The sequence below is a fragment of the Passer domesticus genome, chromosome 5 (assembly GCF_036417665.1).
Source record: "Passer domesticus isolate bPasDom1 chromosome 5, bPasDom1.hap1, whole genome shotgun sequence".
NCBI classification, from domain to species: Eukaryota; Metazoa; Chordata; class Aves; order Passeriformes; family Passeridae; genus Passer; species Passer domesticus.
Window position 1 is genome coordinate 53,048,880 of NC_087478.1, and position 19,511 is coordinate 53,068,390.

A 19,511-nucleotide genomic window follows, 5' to 3' on the forward strand; every position below is an offset into this window, starting at 1 on the left:
ATCCAGTTTAAATTGACCTTTAAATTATTTTTCAGTTCAGATTAGATGGCATTAAAAGTTTTATTGCTATCAAATACATACTTCAATCATGAATCATTACTATATGATATTTATATGACTATTTTATTACTGTTATGATATTTGGACTCTCCACTGCTCCTGTTTATTAATTTCATTGCCAGGTGTTAAAGTTGTGCAGTATAATTTTTGACAGTGTCATCTGATTTCTATGAAAACAGCTTGGAGGTTTTTTTATCTTGCTACACAAAAAAAGTAAAAAAAATAAGAAAAAAAAACCCTAAAACCCCCATAACATGTACTAGCTCTTGGATTTTTACTTCTCTTGAGTTTGCCATGCAGAAAGTGGCATCTGATACTTCAGAGGCTTCAGACATGTATTTAGCAGATTAAAGTAATGTCAAACCAAATACTCAACAGCACAACTTTTCTCACAAAGCGGGGTCAATGTCTGGCATCACATTTTATGCTGTTGTATGAAATAAACTTCCATATCAAAGTCCATTGTTTGTCAAGGTTTGCTAATGTGCTTCATATTGCAAATCAGGGACAGTTCATGAAGGGAGGGAGCAGTTGGGTATCCCTCAGTAATTCAGTTTGATCAAAATATAATTATGCTTATTTTTTACAGGCATTTTTCACGTGAATAATATGTGACAGAACATTTTTCCTTGAACTCTGTGCTGAGATCAGAGTTATGTTTTGCCCCTTGGAGACTGCCTGGCTATTCCATATAGAATATTTTATTTCTAATTAGATTGAAGCTTTTTGCTTTCTTGCACTTACATATTTCACTCTTTCAGTATTTGGCTGCTTGCTTTAGGAGATTAATATGTATTAAAAGTGAGAATTGGATTCCTGTTGTTTCTGTGGGTTGGGGGATTTTTAGACCTATTTTGCTGGATTTATAAGAATTTTCTTCAGTAACAGAGGGCCTGCTGTTAAACTTTCATGCTGCTTATTTAGTTGTCCATAGGTAGGCGTTAGACTTTAATCAGATACATAATCTCTAATGTTGCATAGTAGTTTCATTTTGTTATCTTGTAGAATTTTTTTCAAATGCCTTTTGCAGGTAAACTGTTGCCTTAATTTGTGTTGGACTTGACAGTACTGGGTTAATGTTTCAACTTGGCCTTTAAGGGTTTTTTTAATGTAAATGATTCTATGAAAATATGAAATGATCAGTCAAAACCAGTCCCTAGATTACATGTCTGAGCAACCTGCATCTTCCCTCTGCTTAAACACAGATGTTTGAATGTGCTCAGTCTGAATCCTACCCTTGAGTTTTCTGGAATGGGAAGGGCAGTTGCAAGTGCTGGTTAGCCTCCAAGATGCCACAAGAGCAATTTTTACCTTTAATTTGCCTTTGTAAAATATACTTTTATATATATATAAAAGGGTTTTAAAAAAATTATTTAAAACCCCCTCATAATTATGTCTGTCCTTTTTCAAACTCTCCTTTTCATAAAAGGTTGCTAACATTAAACATTGATCTGAAAAGAAAATGCTGGGATTGATGTTCTTGTTTGCCTCCTCTTCCTGGATAAGGAAGTCCTTTTCTTTTCTTTCCTCCTCCAGGGCTACAAGTACATTGTGCCAGAAGGGGAGTGCTGTGGGAGATGTCAGAAAACCGCCTGTGAGGAGCTACACTTTTGGCCTCGTGGTGATGAAGATCCTCCTTTGCATGAGGTGAGGCACCAGTGGGATGGGCACTTTACCTCCTCGCAAAAGCCCCCTGGAATTGTTTTGTGTTCCATGGAAGGAGATGAAGATGATATCAGCTTTTTTTTTTCAAGCACACATCAAGCAGCACTGAGAGACAATGTTTTGGGTATCCTGTTACCTACCCAGTCAATTGCCATGAGTGAATCCTCCCATCCTTTTCTGGTTTGGATATTTTGTGTACAATTACTAATTTCAGCCATGGTAGCTTGAAAGTATGTTCATTGGGTATAATGCCTCCCTGGCTATTTTTATTTATTATTTATCATAGTTTGTAATTATCCCAGTTAATTTGTATTGCAATCTGCTGCTGTCTTAAAGAAAAGCTTGTTAAAGTTTTGTTTTGCAACCTGCCTTTTTCCTTGTTTTAGCATGAGGATTTCTTAATGTGGAGCATTATACTTTTCTGCTTCATCAAACAAGCCTTCAGAAGGCTTATTTTGTGTCCCACTGTCTCTCATTAACTTTTTTTTTGGTCCTAACACATTAATAATTATACTCTGCAGTCTTTTCCTTGCTACGTCCTCTTCTAACTCTTCTGTCATTAGTGAAGAATTAAGCATTTATCCCACTAGAAGAATGTGTTTCCAAACATTCTGAGCAAAAATGTTTGACTGCAGATTGGGATCTAATCTTGAGTTTTGCTGTTCTTGAACTGCATTCAGAGTTGTATCAGTGAAGGAATTAAACTACAAAGCAGTGAGAGCTTCTCCCAGTACTGAACTGTGGCAGCATCTTCCTCCTGGCTGCTGTTCCCTGTCTGTTCCCATAAACAGCACTTGAAGTTCCCGCTTTGTCTGGCCTGTGGGTGATGGTAATAAGAGAACTATCAACAGAATCTTGTCTTTTGTTGTACATTTGCAAGTGTTTCAGGTCTAGAGCCTTTTGCTAAAGCCTCCTTTGGGCTTAGCAGAGCAGATTTGCAGCAGATTGCAGCAGAAAAAGGGGCTGGTCAGCTGCAGTGCAGCGCAGCCAGTCACCAAGGAATAAATGCAGATTAAACTCTAGTTAGGAGTGCTTTTCCTTCTTCACATGTTATTTGACCTGTCCCTTTTGAAGGATACTCCTCTAATTCTTATTCTGTACAAACTCAGCATGCTCTGCAAACTGATTGTCACGGAAAGGGTTTGTGGAGAACTGTTGAGTGACACTGTTCCTGATGCAGTAAATGTGCTTTTGGCAAGCCAGCATCTGGCTGGGGTGGCCTTCCCTCTATCCAGGGGCACAAATATCTCTTTATCCAGGAGCTGCTTGTGTTTAAAGTCCATTCTTGACTTTCCCTCAGGTCGGCACGGAGTGGCGATCCCCCTGGAACCGCTGCATTGTCAATGAGTGTGTCCGGGTGAACAATGAGGTTTTTGTGCAGCAGAAAAATGTTTCTTGCTCCCAAATGGATGTGCCTGACTGTCCAGAGGGAACTGAGCTGCGCTGTGACCAAGTGATCGACTGTTGTCCTTCCTGCAGATGTGGTAAGATTTGGGGCATGGCAAACGGGATCACTCCAGCATGAATTGTTTCATGGTGTGATTTTCTGATTCTCAACAACAATTTTAAAAGTGTGTGTTTTGGAAGCAGAGCCCCACTTTCAAGGGTTCCTGTGTAATTCAGACACTGAGTACAGAAGCACCTGCTGCTGCATCCAAAGCCCCATGGGCAAAAGGGGAGGGGGGATTCTGCCTTCCAGTGCCTGAAGGGAGTCCATAGGAAAGATGGAGAGACTATTGACAAGGGTCTGGAGTGACAGGACAAGGGGAAATAGCTTCACACTGACAGAGAGCAGGTTTAGATTGGGTATTAGAAAGAAATTCTTCCCTAAGGTGGTGAGGCTCTGGCAGAGGTTGCCAGAGAAGTTGTGGCTGCCCCATCTCTGGAAGTGTCCCAGGCCAGGTTGGATGGGGCTGTGAGCAAGCTGGGTTAGTGGAAGGTGTCCCTGCTCATGGCAGGGGATTGGGATTGGATGATCTTTAAGGTCCCTTCCAAGCCAAGCCTATGATCCTATAACTCCTAACATAGTCTTGACTCAGAAGTCTAAATCAAAACACTTGGGTAATTGGCCTCAATCTTGGAAGACTCACAGTGGTGTTTAGTTGACAAGTGTGTGTGCAACCACAGGATGAGGAGGGAGCAGTAGGAAGAGGAGAGGATATATGCTCTCTAAGTTGCAGAAAACTGGAGTTCATCTTCTGAGAGTGTGAGGCTTGAACTGGAGGGAAAAGTTTATTATGTTCTGCCATGTATTTGTTCAAAAAGAGCTCAGTCAGAGGTATTTTTGTGCAGCATCAAGTACAGCTCTTACAATTTGTTGCCTTTCAAGGTATAATGTAAGGAGGCTCAGTTATGCCTCTTTACAGTGAAATTGCATACAAATTTCTTCAGGCTGGAACTGTACTGAGTCAAAAGAGCATAGGTTGAATTGATTGACTAAATCTTGGAATTGGTAATGCTAAGTGGAATACTTTGTTCTTTTTCAGCACCCCTGAATGGTTGTCCTTTGAATGGCACTGTTATTGGGGTAAGACACAAACTCCTTTTACCTTTTGAGATGGCAAGATATTTAAATATATGAATGAGCTTTTGAAATACACACACTTGTCAGAATATACACCCCAGCTTTTTTTTCCAGATAGAGTGTCTGCAAGGAAGACCTTGGAGTAAAGGCAGTGCCAGGGGGCTCAGCATATCTATGTCCAGTTCCTGACTCTGCCAGAGTCTTCCTATATGACAATGAGCATTTCTGCAAAATGGGGACAGCAAAGTTTGCGTATCTTGAAGGATGCTTGAAAAGAGTGCTTAAAAACTGTGGTAATCTGCATTTTGTAATGGTTTGCAGACTGCCAAACACACAGGAAATGCTCTACGAGGGTTAATCTCCCTAGTGATCCTTGCCCACTTTGGGGAAGCAGAATGTTCCCATATTCAGCTTAGAGGATAAGGCAGATTAAAGCAAGGATGGAGACTTCCTCCACCTGTGTGGAAAGAGAGGTATCCCTCCTTGGCTATTAACAAGAACAGGAAAGCTGAGCTTCCTCCCTATTTGACCTCTTTTCCCTTTCAAGATCCCTGATGATATGCCCTGTGAGGGAATTTTTTTGCAACTGCATATTTAATGGATAGATTAAGACATATTTAACCCAGCCCATGATAGTGGGAGTGATGGGAGTTAAGCATCTGATCTCATTTATGCCGAATTTATCTTTGGAGAGCTCTGTCAATTGTCCATTGTTTCCCTAAATCCATATTCTGGCAGCACCTCTGGTGTCAAAGAGCTCTAAATATTCTCACCATCCCCCAGGGAAACAGGTTCTCTTTAGTCATTTAACCTAACTTTAACCTACTCATTCCTGCTTTGTCAACATGTGTCTTCCTTTTTCATTTATTTAAAAGTAAATATACTCACCATTTATATTTATATTTTAGTGGTGTGGCAGAGAGAACCTTTCTCCATCAATTTGTTGTGGTTTGGATTTTTTTTTTTTGTTGTCCAAAGGCATAAGTTGATCAGTTTTTTAGAACTAAAGCCATGCCATCAAACATCCATCATTCTGTGTAGAGATGACTTCCCCATAGAAATAAATCCTCGGAAAAACTCTTGTTATTCTTGTCTGAAAAGAAAAGCTTTCTTGTCAGAACACTGGTTTAAAAGTGATAAATTCTGGAATAATCGACTTTCTCTTTGATCCCTCTACTTCTTTCCTCTATTGTATGTTGTCAGAACTAGTTGGCATTCTATAAAGACAATATTAGTAGGGAATGTCAGGCAGGACAGGAATTAGCAGCTCTTGCCACCTTCTCTTATACAGGATTATATATACCATATATATAATTTCTGTATTGCTAACCAAAGCTGTTTCCAGTGGTGTGCTGTTCTGCCATGATCAATTAATTTTTTTTCTCCTCCAGCAAAATGTTCACCTGCTCTGTCAAGTACGTTTTCTTTCTTCCAGCATTTGAAAATATTTACAAATAATTTCAAATTAAGCATAACCAAACTTGGAAACAAAATGTCACATTGAAGGCAAAATGAGAAGTGTCTGTGTTTTGAAAAGTTCAAAATAAAATGTCTCAGCTTCTGCAATACTAAAAAAAAAATCCTAAAACAAACTAGCTTCATTTAATGACTTACTATAAGTTAATTAGCTGCATGTCTGAAATATTTTGAGCAGCTGGTTGTCACTATAGCTTTGTTTTGTACTATTCTCTGCTTCGATGACTGGTTCCAGAGTCCGGGTCAGGAAGTAAGATGTGGTGTCCACAGAAGTTTATACTTCCTGGATTTCAAACCCTTTATGTTGGGTCCTATAAGAATGGGCTTCAAGTTTCATTTTATAGCAAGGGAACTATTCTCTGAATAGTTCCAAGTTTTGAGTCTTTTACTGCATTTCTGGTAATTGACTGTATCCTTAATCCCTTTACATTTTTATCATGTATCTGGTTACCAATATTATATTCCAGTAATTTGGTGTATTACATCTACTCTGCTATTCTTAACAATGCTGTGGGTTTTAACCCAAGCTTCCAAGCAGGTGGCTGTATTTTAAAAGGATTATCTATATCTATCATCTGTTTTCTCAGGCTTTTACTGAGTGGCATTTTTGAAGGTGATCTCAGCTTTATGCAGGTTATTTTGGTGGCGCTGGGTTAGCAGGTATTGACATTTTGTTCTAGGCTGGCCAAGAAAGCACATGATAGGTGTGTTATATAAAGGGAAAAATCTGTATTGATCCATTATTTTGTTCAGTTCTGTCATGCTAAGCAAATTTGGGATCAGGGCAAGACCTTCCCCCAAAAGCTCAAGGCACTTCTGTCTGAAGATTTCATTTCAACACATCTCTAGTAAATCCCTATGTTCCTGCCTCTCAGAGTGATTATCATGCGAGTTCAACTTTATCTATTTTGTACTTAATTGGAATGGTAGAACTATTAGAAGAATATCAGTTGATATCAGTGATATCAATTGTGGCTTTGTAGACCCTTTCTTTATGATGTTAAAGCCTAGAGCCACTGAGGCATTCTTTGATAAAGAATGTCATGTGGTCTGCACTAGAACTGTCACTCTGGTGTCTGACTGCTTTCCAGTGTTGAGATCAAACAAGAAATCTGGATTTTCATAAGATATTTGCTCTCCATCTGTGGTGGTGTAACCCCAGCCAGCATCCACTTGCTCACTCCCCACCAGCAGGATAGAGGAGAGAACGAAAAGGATAAAAGCGAGAGAAGTCCTGGGTTGGGATAAAGAGAGTGAAAGTAAAAGCTGTGCAAGCCAAGCAAATCAAAGAATTAATTCACTGCTTGCCATGGCTGGGCAGGAGTTCAGCCTTCCCAGACAAGCAGAATGGTGCTCCTTCTTCTCCCCATTGTATGTTCTGATCATGATGCCATAAGGTCTAGAATGTCTCTTGGTCAGCTGGGGTCACCTGTCCTGGCTGTGTCTGCTTCCAACCTCTGAGGCACCCCCAGTCTCCTCAGCAGCCTGCCCATAACCTGTGGGTTGTGATGGCTCTCGAATAAAAACTTGTTGCCAAATAAATTCATTACACTCAAAAAATGAACTCTTGGCAACCACGTATTCAGAATAAAAATAAAAAAATCTTCCTCATAACTTTGAAAGATCTCTTTCTTGCTTGCTAGATATTTAAGCAACAAAGAAATGCCAATGACATTTCTCAGATTAAGGACTTCTAAAGAGCTTTCTTGAAAAACAGCGTCATGCTGCTTATTCTGGAATTAGAGATGAAAAAATTAAGGTCTCTGGAAACTTGACAGCATGGATTTCTTGTTTCTCTAGAAAGAATTACAGTGCAAGATTTAATGAAAGAGATTTAACCTGAAGTCACTTGTTTATCTGGGTTTTGTTGGTGAGATGGTCACTAACTGACAAACTGATTCCGATGTTTCAGCATGGGAGGCGCCTGATGGTGGATCAGTGCACGACGTGTGACTGCTTCCAGTCAGCACCTCGTAAATACACCCTGAGATGCACCAAGCTCAACTGCCAGGCCTGCCCAGCGGTGAGTGGGAGCAGCCTGGGGGGTCTGCTTAGGAGTGTGTCTGATGAGAGTCATGTTCTTCACTATCCACCACTTCATGTCTGGTACAGCCTTGGCCTTTCTTGAGGTTCTTCTGAAAAGTCTTGCTCTGTGTTTTTTCCATGAAGTAGATGATATGTACCAAATCTGATCTAAATCCTCAGCATAGCAAAGATAACTTTACATCATACTCAGCTCCACAGGCACATTTTATTGTTTTATAGATTACTTACCCTTAGGGCAATACAAGTTTTGGCAAATCATTTGCAACAGGAGCTGCTGAGTCCTCTTTCCTACAGTGTTACTTGTCCCTCCAGGGACTGGCAGCTCAGCCAGATCTCCATGCTTCAGGCCTTTCCTACGACTTTTCCAAATTGTCTAAAATCTGGGCTCAGTAGCATTTGTTTGGTTCCCAGCCCATGCCTTTGATGATTTGAAGTGATTGTCCCCATCAGTTCCCACTGGTTTTTGAAGTCTTTGCTGCCACTTTAGTGCCATCACCTGCAAGGAATTACTTTGGCTAAGAAAGCCAGAGGGATATATCTTAAATTTTTACTCTACTGACCAACAGTGTGACAGGATTGCCTGGTTAGCTCTGCTCAGTTCTGTAGTTTTCTCTCAGCACCAATAACTTGAGTAGAAGGAGATCTTAAGTGAGGTGCAGAGGCTGGTTTGATCACCCTGTGTCCAAAGAGTACAGACCAGCAGCTAAGTTTCACAGAAAAAAAACCTTATATGCCTCTTCCTCTTCTTCATCCTTTCTCTGGATAGTGGATGGAGCACGATGGCCCCAACCAAGCCCAGGGACTGTGCAAGTAGTGGCCCTGGCACCCAAAATCCACATCTCTAACATGATCATGTGGGATTTCTGGCTGATGTCCAGGAGGGACATACACTGATAGAACCCCTGGAAGAGAGAGGGGCAGAGTTTTTGATGAGTCCAATCTTCCATCCTGAAGTAGAACTGGAAGGGACTGGAAATGTAGTTAAGTTTCTGTAGAGAGTAATCTCTACCAATAAAAAAACAGAAGACTGTAGGCTCAAATTACTTCCTGCAACTCTTTTTCTTGAAGAATTGTCAACAGTGTCCCAGCTGGCCTGTTGTGAGTAGAAAAAATGATGTGACTTCCATATGATGTCCAGGGACAGGTCAGTGGTTAGGACAACCCGAGGCCAGAGAGTTTCATGTGGAGAACGCAGCTCAGATAATTCCTAAGTGTTCCACTCGTCCACTAGGCCATCAACTGGCTTTGACCCCTTTTATTTGATGGTATGGATGTAGCCTCTGACAAAAAGGACAATCTGGAATACTTTTTGTGGTTCTAGACCCTAATATTACCCCTTTTGTAAGGTTTGATTATAGACATAGGCTTCTGAAGGGAAAATAAATGGATAAGCTCAGTGCTGAGTATCTTCCTCAAAATATAACCTGGCAGATCCATTAAAAAAAAACCCAAACAGATACACCAGATTGAATTTGTGGCCAGAGACATGTGTGCATGTGTATGTTCTCACACAAAGATACACGAGCATCCATTCTTACTGCTTAATGCAAGTAGCCAGCTGTAGAAATTAATGGTAGAGAAATCAATACAATACACAAATTAAAAAAAAAAAAAGGTGGGGGTGGGAAAACATTCCTCTCCTGCTTGTTTCACCACCCACACATTACCCAGCCAGCTTCTTTTCCCCATGTGACCCAAAAGTACAGACTAGACAGAAAACCCTGAAGAAAGGGCCATTTCCAGTTGGGCTTATTAAGGACTGTGAACTTTTGTTTGGGAGATATGCAGCTACCCAAGGGAAGTTGCACGTCTAGGAGTATATATCCCTTCCTAGCCATTGTAATGAATTTGTGGAGCTTGAGGGGAAAAAAATCAAATAAGATACAGAATGTCTTCATCCCCCTAAGGCCAATAGGATTCACACAATTCACAGGATGTTTCCTGTCTCAAATCCTTTGACTTCATGGTATACCCAGATTAAAAGAAATTTCTTGCTAATGGATAAAATTTAAGATTACAAATGGGTTAAGAGTACCAATTCTCTTGGGAGTACCCGCTTTCTCCTGGATGCTGAAGTTTATAAGGAGAAGCACTGGCAATTGAAGTGCAGCCAACTCCAGCATACTCTGCTCAGGAGGGTCATTTTATGACCTGCTTTTGGTGCTTATATTTTTGCTAGTAGGGAAAGTTCACCTAAATAACAATGTTTTCCCCCAATGATGCAATAGTAACTCCCTCTCCCCAAATTCTCTTTCTATAAAAAAACATATGGATAACATGCATGCCTTCACTGAACCAGAAAGCGTTTGTTTTCTTAAAAATGTTCATCTCATAATAAGCAGCTGTTGGTTATCTGGAGCAGCTGGGGATGTTACTGTGGGACACTTCATGTGTTAGCTCAGTTCCTTCCTGCTTGGTTTGATTTTTTTTCTTTTCCATTATTCACTCTATACCTTTCTGCCTCTCCACCTAGTGCTGATCATTCTCCCATGCTCTTTTTCCTGTCACTGTTTTTCCCTTCAATGCTGTTTGTGGGGCTCCATTATAACCCTTTTCTTTCTTGCTCTCCTTTTTCCTTATTCTGCCCTTTCCCTGCCTAATGCTTACTGGATATTTTGCACTTTTCTCTCCAGTTTTAGCACTTCCAACTACTTTTCCATGTTGCACTGTGTAGAATCCATAGGTTTTTCTTAGAAGCATTTTGCTGGCTGTCATTTTGTCCACTGAATCTTATTTTTTTGAAAAAAAAAAGCTTTTTAAAATAAATATAGAATGCATGCTTAAAACAAAATAAACCCAGAAAAACGTCCTTCACCTTCCAGAACTACAGAAGGCAGGAAATCCCTGGCTCTTGCTGTGGAAAATGTGTGCCAACTTCATGTAGCATCAGGCTGAGAGATGGAAGGGTTCAATATCTTCAGGTAAGTTTTAAGCACTCTCTATTTTATTAATGAGTAAATGTATCATCAACTTCTGTTGAACCCCAGGGAAGTGCATTTTTCTTCCTTTTTGATTAGGTAACATGGTATTACCAGTATTTTTATATCTCAGAATAATTGGTCAGGGAAGTTTGTTTGTAAATGAAAAAATGGGTGATTTCATGTCCCAGTGCATTCTAGATTCAGGAATGTTATCAAGGAACTTTAACTGGAATATGACCTCAAACAGGTATTTAGAGGAAATGAAAACCCTCATTTAAAATGTGAAATAGTTAAATTTAAAATGTGAATTTTGAGAAACTTCTCCAGCATAGAATCATAGAATAGACTGGGTTGGAAGGAACCTTAAAGATAATCTTGTCTCAATGCCCTGCCACGGGCAGGGACACCTTCCAGCAGAGCATGTTGCTCAGAGCCACATCCAGCCTGGCCTTAGTGCAGGATATGTTCTTAAACAGTAGTGGATATTTTTCTGGTTAAACCCCATCCTCTGTCACCAGAGACAGCATCTACAATTTTCTTTTAGTCCATTCCTGTGAAAAATCTTAGATGGGGTGAGTACAGGAAGAGCCACAAAGCTGAGGAAGGGTCTGGAGCACCAGGAGCAGGTGGGAGGAGCTCAGCCTAGAGAAAAGGAAGCTCAGGAGGGACTTCCTGGCTCTGCACAATTCCCTGACAGGAGGGGGAAGCTGGAGGAGGTCAGGCTCTGCTCCCAGGGAATAAGGGACAGGGCAAGAGAAAACAGCCTTAAGTTGCACCAGAGGAAGTTTAGATTTGATATAACTTACTTTTTTTTTTTCCACTGGAAGGATTGTCCAGCTTTGGCACAGGCTGCCCAGGGCAGTGGTTGAGTCACCAGCCCTGGAAGGATTTTAAAATGTGTGGATATGGCTCTTAGAGATGTGATTTTCTGGTGGACTTGGTTGGCAGTGGGAAGTTAATGGCTGGACTTGCTCTTAAGGGTTTATTCCAAACGAAATGATTTGGTGTGGGGATGTGGTTGTATATATGTTTTCTAAAGAAGTTTCCAACTCCTCCAAAAGGTACATAATTGTATATATGTCTCTTTGAAAGACAAATCATAGGCCAGACCCCGAAATCTCTCACTTAAGGAAGGTTTTTCCCTAATAATAATAGAAATTTCCTAATTAATAGAAATTTCTTCACTGTTAAGAGCTGAAAAATGTCAGAGCTGGGCAGAGCTGTGATAAATATGGCCATGGAATTAAACAGAAGAAAATGACTTTGTTGATAAACAAAGATTTCTATGTTTTATAACTGTCACCATCATGGTACTTTAATTGAGACATTATCAAAGTAATATCCTGGAAACTTCCCGTTGCCTATTGTTTCTGTGTAAAGCTAACAGCCCTTCAATCTTTCCAGGCAAACACATCCCTTCAGGATGGCTGTGACAGTCACTCCTGCAGAGTAAATGAGAGAGGGGAATTTATCTGGGAAAGGAGAATCACTGGCTGTCCTCCATTTGATGCCAGAAGATGCTTGGCTGAAGGAGTAAGTAGTGAAAGAGGTCCTGTTCCCAGGTTTCCTAATGGACTCTGTCATGTTTCTGGTACCTTCTGTGTGCTGGGTGGGAAACCCCAACCTTCTCCCAGCATCTTGGCTAAACTGAATTTAAACTTACTCTGAAATTCAGAAATATGTAGGTTTTCTCTGTTCAAAAATATAAGCTGTTTTTTTTGTGGGACCATGCTGACTTCTGACCCTAATTCTGTTATGAATATGAAGCTGAATATTTGAAGTATCAAACATTTGCAAGTGGTTCTTCTAACAATGTTCTCAGTTTGGGATCCAGAGCAAAACTGTGTGGACAATGACAAAAACTGAGAAATATGCATATGAAATGCTAAGGTATTTTTTCTCTGCCATTATATGAGGTTAGGGAAAAGAATTTTCACACTGCTGTAGAAAGATCAAACTTCCATAACTACAGTTGTTTAGCAGGGTAAAAAGCCCTGCACAAGGTACTCATCCCTCTTTCTTGTGATTTGAGGTTAATTAGACACTGAGGAGCAGAGTGAGGTGTGATTGTAGCTCATTGAGCCCTATTATTGCTTATCTGTCAGGTTTTACACATCTTACAGGTGTTTATATCCACCTGCTCCAATTTTATTGGGCATGGCAGGAAGTAGGGAATCTTTAGTAAAGCTTGTGGCCAAACCAGTCTGCTCATACACATGAAACAAATGGACAATTTACATATAATGTGGGGAAAAATAAAGCTTCTACAGGGCATTTCTCACTTTGTGAAATTGTAATACGTGGTTTTGTTGTATAAACAAGGATTTAGAAAAGAATGCTGCATTACATCACAGGCTTGGGTTATTATCTCATTCAAGTGATGTTGATAGAAAATCAGTGAAAAACAGCTTACTTTTTGAACAGAATTTCTCAAACTGCATTTATTCTTCTATTCCCCCCAAACAGAACTATTTCAGCCATAAAATTAGTGGTTTTCATCTTGTTGCAGATCAAAATTTTAGGGTTTTTAATTAAAAATCCTCCTAACTTTTTCATGTAAGCTCAGGGGTTGAGTGCAACAATGGCATCACCCTGCAGTGTAAATATTTCTCCCTTTTGCCTTTCATTATAGTTTTTGCAATAATTTACAATATACATGTATTTCTGAGAATTATATTCTGGATATATTTTATGGCTTTTAAAACTTACTTGACAGATGTGATATTTCTTAAACAGAATGAAACATGAATGCTACTGGTTTTATCCTCCTGGTTTTCAGGAATTTATTTGTATTTAATGTCTTTATTTTAGAAAGCTCCTAATAGAAGGTGAGATCAATATTTTCAGATGTTGAACTTGCTAATAAGTCAATTACTTCCAGTTACCTACCAGCAAATATCATCACAAGTTCAAAATCTTAAAATTGATAACGAGAAGATTATTAATGTACATTTATGATTTTGTATAATATAGAAATTAATGTTTGGGGGCTTTTTTTGCCTAGTACTGTGGTTAATATATCTTCTTTCAGCAGATCAGAAGTGTATCGCTTGTGCCAAAATTTGAATTTTCTTTTTTTAAAATCATTTTAGGGCAGAATTGCAAAAATTGGCAGCACTTGCTGTGACACATGTAAGTAAATAATCCAGAAATCTTGTATGGAAAAGGCAGAGTGTGTAAGTACCTACATTTTCTATAATATGCAGTGTAATGAACCAGAGCTTAGCAATGTGGTTAAAATAAACCATCAAAAAACCCTACCCTCTGACATGCTGCTGTCATGTTTTGTCATCTAGAACACATGTTTTGACAGTATTCCCAAGTGCTTAGAAAGAAATAGATACTCTCCACATTTTATGCAGATGTTAATTATGAATGTTTTATTTTATTGTTCATCTGGTGATAACAGGAATAGCCCTGCACAGACAGCCTGTCAAGGCACATAACCTGATACTACTCAATATCTGAGGAAAACACTTCATGAATAATAAATCAACTTAAAATTAATTAATCAAAAATGCCCAACCCTGGTGGCAGTAATGTTTTTGATAACACATTGACCAAAAATAGGGGAAATGCATTCCTATGGAATAGCCTGACTGCTTCTTAAATTTTTCAGTTTGGGGGTCAATCCTGCAACTCTTAATTTCATGCATCTTTGTGTGGATAATCCAAATGTCAGTCAGGCTGTGAGAGTCGGAAGGGTTTGCTTACATAAGGAAGGATTGCAGGGTTGAGTTCTCATTTCTAAAATGAATCACTGATGCATTTGTGAGCAGATAACCTCTCTGTTTTCTCCTCTGTAAGTAAAAAATAATACTGTAGCTTATATAAAATTTAAAAAATATAACAAAGGATTGAAATTCTCTTTTAAGGTCAGAATATCAACACCTTGTCTGTATTATGTCTTTAATCCTCTTACTTTTGCAATGCATGTGCTCATAAATAAAAGATGACCAGCATAGCAGCCCATCACCACACTGGTACTGGAGCTGCTGCAATAATACCCCTGATGAAGGATGGTAACTGCTAGAGAGTTTGCAGCCTTTGCCTCTCTGGATAATCACTGAACTCTGGCTTGAGAGATAGAAGCCAGAAAGCTATTGAGAGACTGTCATCAAATGGATCAAAGAGGTAATTTGGTTAAGGGAGCTTTAATCTACCAGGCTACAAGCAAGGAATACTCAAATTATTTATTAACAAAAGCAGATTTTGATATATAAAAGACAGGGCGATGGGCAGCTAGTGCCAATCACTGTAACAGAGGAGAAACTAGTTCCAAATGAGCACAGATCAATGCATAGATTTATTTAACAGAGTCATTCAAACATGATACCTCCCTGCAGCAGCAAAGGCAAACTGATCTAAGTGATGTGATGCTTACCTAAAACCTCCCATACTGAGTGGACCTTGAAATCCTTGTTCCCAATGATGTTTTGCCTGGATGTAGCTCATTTTCTCATGGACACAGATTACATTATGTTCCAAGGTCTTGAGAGAGTCTGTCTTTCAGAAGTCTCTGTGCCATAAAGAATTGGGCAAAGAACTCGTTCCCTCAAGTCCAGGCTGATGCCTTTGGCTCAGCAGAGTCCAACAAGTTCTTGGGCAAAGGAGCTGGTTGAGGAGTTAATTTCTCTTCCTATGTTGTGCCTTCACAACTGGACTTTTTTAGTGTGTCCGAGGGCATTGTTCCAGCTTTTAGGTTTGTGGGAGCACACAAGTGAACAGCTCCTATTTTCTCATGAGATTTTTGTGGTATTAGCCACAGGACTTGATAATTGGCAAAGGATATTCCTTTATTTCCCATTTAACAAAGAAGTTGTGTCTCTTTTCTCTGTTGATCTCAATGTCACATGTCTTGTTAAGTTACAAGCACTTGCATTTGCAGAGGAGGCACAGTCAACAAAAAAAGTAAATAACAGGTGAAGTAACTAGAAAACAAGTTGATAAGTCAGGATCAAAAAGGGGATGAATCTGTTTTGAGGCTGATGACTTTTTTTTTTGTGCTTTTCAATTGTGTGAACACAACTGCCCTTTCAGGTAGACAATTTTTATAAAGGAGTGATGAAATCATTAAAAAGAGAAAGGGTGGTTCAGCCCTGGAACTAGAAGCAAGCTGCATTTTTTTTAAAAATGAAATTTAAGGTTTTAGCAAGGCACAGAGTCAATTTGGTTACCAACATTCTGATGGAAAGCTGTGTTTACTGGTAGGAAGATGGATACCTTTCTCTTCCCTTTGTGTATGTACTTAGTTGTGCAGTTGCCCCTCTGAATTCCTTTAACTTTCTGAAATGTTTTGGGTAGTACCTAAAAATCAGTCCAGTATTCTATTAAACACAGAAATTTTGTTGGTTAGGTAGAAATGGGTATGAGTAGGAGTCTGTCTTTTCACAGAGACGTAAAACTATAGTAACACTACGCAGAGCTGTTGTTGTCTATGCACAAAAAAACATTGGCTCCTTAATGAGTCTTTAGATGCAGACCAAAACGTGCAAGAGTTCAGAAGAAAATGTTCTGGCTTAGTTTATATTTGAACATAATAATGATGAGGTTCTCTTTGAAAGTGGGAGAATAGAGCAACTGTTGGTTACTAGAGTTAACAAGAGAGTTGTCTAAGACCAGGGGAGAGGCTGGTGTTTGATGGCCAAGGTGACTTAAGAACAAAGCAGTCAATTGAAAATAAACATGAGAAAAACCCTTCTCTAGTGGAATTTTAGGGCTGTAGTGTGAAATAGTCACACAACTCTGCATGAATTACTCTAAGGAGACACACTCAGCTATGGATTTTACCAGGAAGAACATTTCACTGACAGCAATTTCAGGAGTAAAGGGAAGTGAGTTACAACAAGCAATTGCCAGCAGTGTCAAACACTTTCTTTTTCTTTTTCTTTTTCTGTTTTTTTTTTTTAACTTGGTAGGTGTGGAGGTGGAATGTCATCCAGTAAGTACCAGACTGCAGTATGGGAATATCAATGGATGTGTGGCTGAAAAGGAGGTGCCCATTTCTCATTGTGAGGTAAATAACAAAAATCAATCCCCCTTTTTCTTTCCCTAAAGGAAATCTTTTCTTCCACCATGGTTTCACTTCAGTAAGTGGAGCATTAGTTGGAGCATTGACTGACTTAGTGTTAACCTCATTGGCACTTACTTCCTGAAGTAATTTGCTGATGCTGAATTTTTCCCAGTCCAACCAGCATGAAAAAAGGCACGTGTTACACACAAAGGCTTTGTTCATCCCACTCTCTTGCTTCCATCAGAAATTAATGACTCTGAAGTAGCTCTGTTAGGACTTTCTACTTTTAAAAAAAAGGAATATTTATCTTCACATTTGTGAAGCTGATTTTCAGCTCTGAGTATGCAGTTGAGCACCAAGCCTCTGGGTTGATTAGGTGAGTTTAAATAGGCATTTAGATAAATGGCATTTTAAAAGACCTTTAAACCTAGGAGCCAAGATTTGACTTGTGTGCCTTATAAGCTCTGGGCTTCCTCAATTAGCCTTGGCACCAAGCTCTTGTGTTCTACATGTCTTGTGTCTTCTGCAATCAGATTAAAAATTTAATTTCCAGCCCATCTGGGCTTACACTTTATATGGCAACTTCCTTTTAAAACAGGAGCATAACTTCCCTTCTGGGTATTCCTGTCTCTGCTCTTACCAAGATAAACAAGCCCCATACAAGGATTTTAATCAACCCTTGTGTGCAATCCAAGTTATGGCATAACTAATAATTCTCAAACTCTTGTCCTGTCTACAAAGTAAATGGTCCTTAGCCATAAAGTCATAAGTATTGATGTTTCTCCTGCAGAAGTCCAGATTTTACATTGGGAATAAACAGTGTTAAGTACATTTTTTCTAAAGTTGTCCCTGATACTTATAGGATATTTTAATTTAATTAGACTGGGAAATAAGAGCACAAAGCCACCAAAGGAAATGTACTCTGACAGAGTGTTATGTAGGGCTACTTGTTTTGACATCATGAAGGATTATAGCTAGAGGCACTGACAACTTGGTCTAATTTAGTTAAGTGGCCAGACAAGCAGAACAAGAAATAATAGCACCAGCAGGTCAACAGTGGATATGTGGGTTGCAGCATTTGGGCTAAAGCACTTTCTGAATGCACGATAACCACATTTGCTCAGAAGCCAACACCATAGCTCTGGACATTCCCCTGTGAGATTTTAAATTCCAGGCTCTTTTGTGTGTGTGAACAGTTTCTTCACCTCTCCTTTGCTCTGCTTATGCTCAGAAGAAGTTACTCTTTGACCAGCACCCTGCATTCTGGACCCAGGCACCTGTTTCTGAGTTCATGTTTTCAGCAGAGCACAGAAGGTGGACAAAGTCACCCACAGATATTTTGAAGGAAAGAACCAGGATTCTGAGTGCCATGAAGCTCTATTCAAACTTCAGCTCTCTTTTTTTTCTATCTAGGGCAAGTGCAGAAGCACCACCAGGTACTCTGCTCAGACAGGGCAGTGGGAAGACCACTGCAGCTGCTGTACAGCCACTCAGACCACCACAGTGACGATCCCACTGCGCTGTCCCAACGGGACCATGGTGCAGCACTACATCCCCTCCGCCTCGCTCTGCGAATGCCGTGCTCGCAAGTGCACACCATGAATATTGCCCAGAAGCCCAGCTGCTTAATCTGAAGCCTTTTGATGGAGGAACTTCACAATGCAAACCTAATTTTCTCTGTACACTGCCATATCCATTAGAATCCTGAAAAATTGTATCGACACAGCAAACAATAAAGCTTACCAGCACAACAGAACATGATCTGATTCATCTTGGGGTGGATTGTAGGAGAGAGATTCCCTTCATTTCGCTGTGGAAAATGATCCACGTTATTGAAAAAAATCCCAAAAGAACAACCACAAATAAATCATGCTCAGAAGCAGTTGCTTATACTTAAAGAATATTTCCTAAATCCTTTAGTGCTGTCTGCCGAGGCATTGCAGACAATTCCCCACTTCTGTCCTCAGTGACACATGGTGGACTTATAATTTTTTTGCTCTTTTTCCTTCCATTCTTTTCAGGAAGTACAGTAATTATGGGATAAGGCTTCAGAGTAAGAGTAGGATGTTTGTGGTGCACAAACAATACTGGTTGGGGCTTAGACCTTTCTGCAATGCACATACATGTTTCTCCAGAAGCTGAATGCAAAGAAACTGTGTGTTGAGTGCAGACTGTGTAAATTCTGCGAGTCCTCAGGACATGTGTACAGATTTAAGGACAGCTCTTACTTCAGCCTTTGCCCAGATGAAGTCAAGGAGAAAGTTGAGTGGTTATCTCACTTATTTTCAGGTGCCTGGGCTTGATCTGTTGCATTGTTCCAAAAGCTGGAATTAATTTAGATGCAGAATTTGCAATGGCAGGTTTAATTTAGTTATTGCTGCCAGGCATATATTTACAAGGATTTAAATTCTACTTTGTCTAGTTGGGCCATGGAACACAGAAGACCTTCCAGAGTGTTGTTGGTCCTGGAGGAATCTTGTGTCAGTGAAGCAGTTTTACTGGGAAGTACTAATTTCTCAAAAATATGAGAGAGGGAGGACTGTTATTGCCATGCGTGTTTTTGAAAGACAAGAATTATTTAACAATTTTAAAGTAATGAATGGCATTTTGACATGATTAAATGGGTGAAAACATCTGAACTGCAAGGAAAGCTCCCTTTGGGAACAAACAAAAACTCCTGTGCTTTCAAGTGAAAAGTTAAGTTGTTCCTTTTTTTAGAGGAACCAGGCAGATCTCTGCTGCTTCTCTCTTGCCAGTCAGTTGTGGATTCAACACATCCTGAATTGTGGGCCCTTTTTGTTTTTAT

General features: G+C 39.7%; 1 protein-coding gene across 7 annotated transcripts in view; it reads left to right on the top strand.

Annotated features, from left to right (window-relative positions):
• Nucleotides 1-18,461, top strand: part of VWF (von Willebrand factor) — a 134,160-nt gene extending 115,699 nt beyond the window's left edge. For all 7 annotated transcript variants that reach the window (XM_064420511.1, XM_064420512.1, XM_064420508.1 and 4 more), the window contains 9 exons: nt 1,597-1,707; nt 3,026-3,209; nt 4,212-4,252; nt 7,638-7,748; nt 10,594-10,692; nt 12,097-12,225; nt 13,785-13,824; nt 16,611-16,708; nt 18,119-18,461. In XM_064420511.1, coding sequence (XP_064276581.1) covers nt 1,597-1,707; nt 3,026-3,209; nt 4,212-4,252; nt 7,638-7,748; nt 10,594-10,692; nt 12,097-12,225; nt 13,785-13,824; nt 16,611-16,708; nt 18,119-18,307 — 1,002 coding nt within the window. In that variant the 3' untranslated portion in view covers nt 18,308-18,461. The remainder of the gene's footprint in view (nt 1-1,596; nt 1,708-3,025; nt 3,210-4,211; nt 4,253-7,637; nt 7,749-10,593; nt 10,693-12,096; nt 12,226-13,784; nt 13,825-16,610; nt 16,709-18,118) is intronic.
• Nucleotides 18,462-19,511: the final 1,050 nt, after the last annotated feature.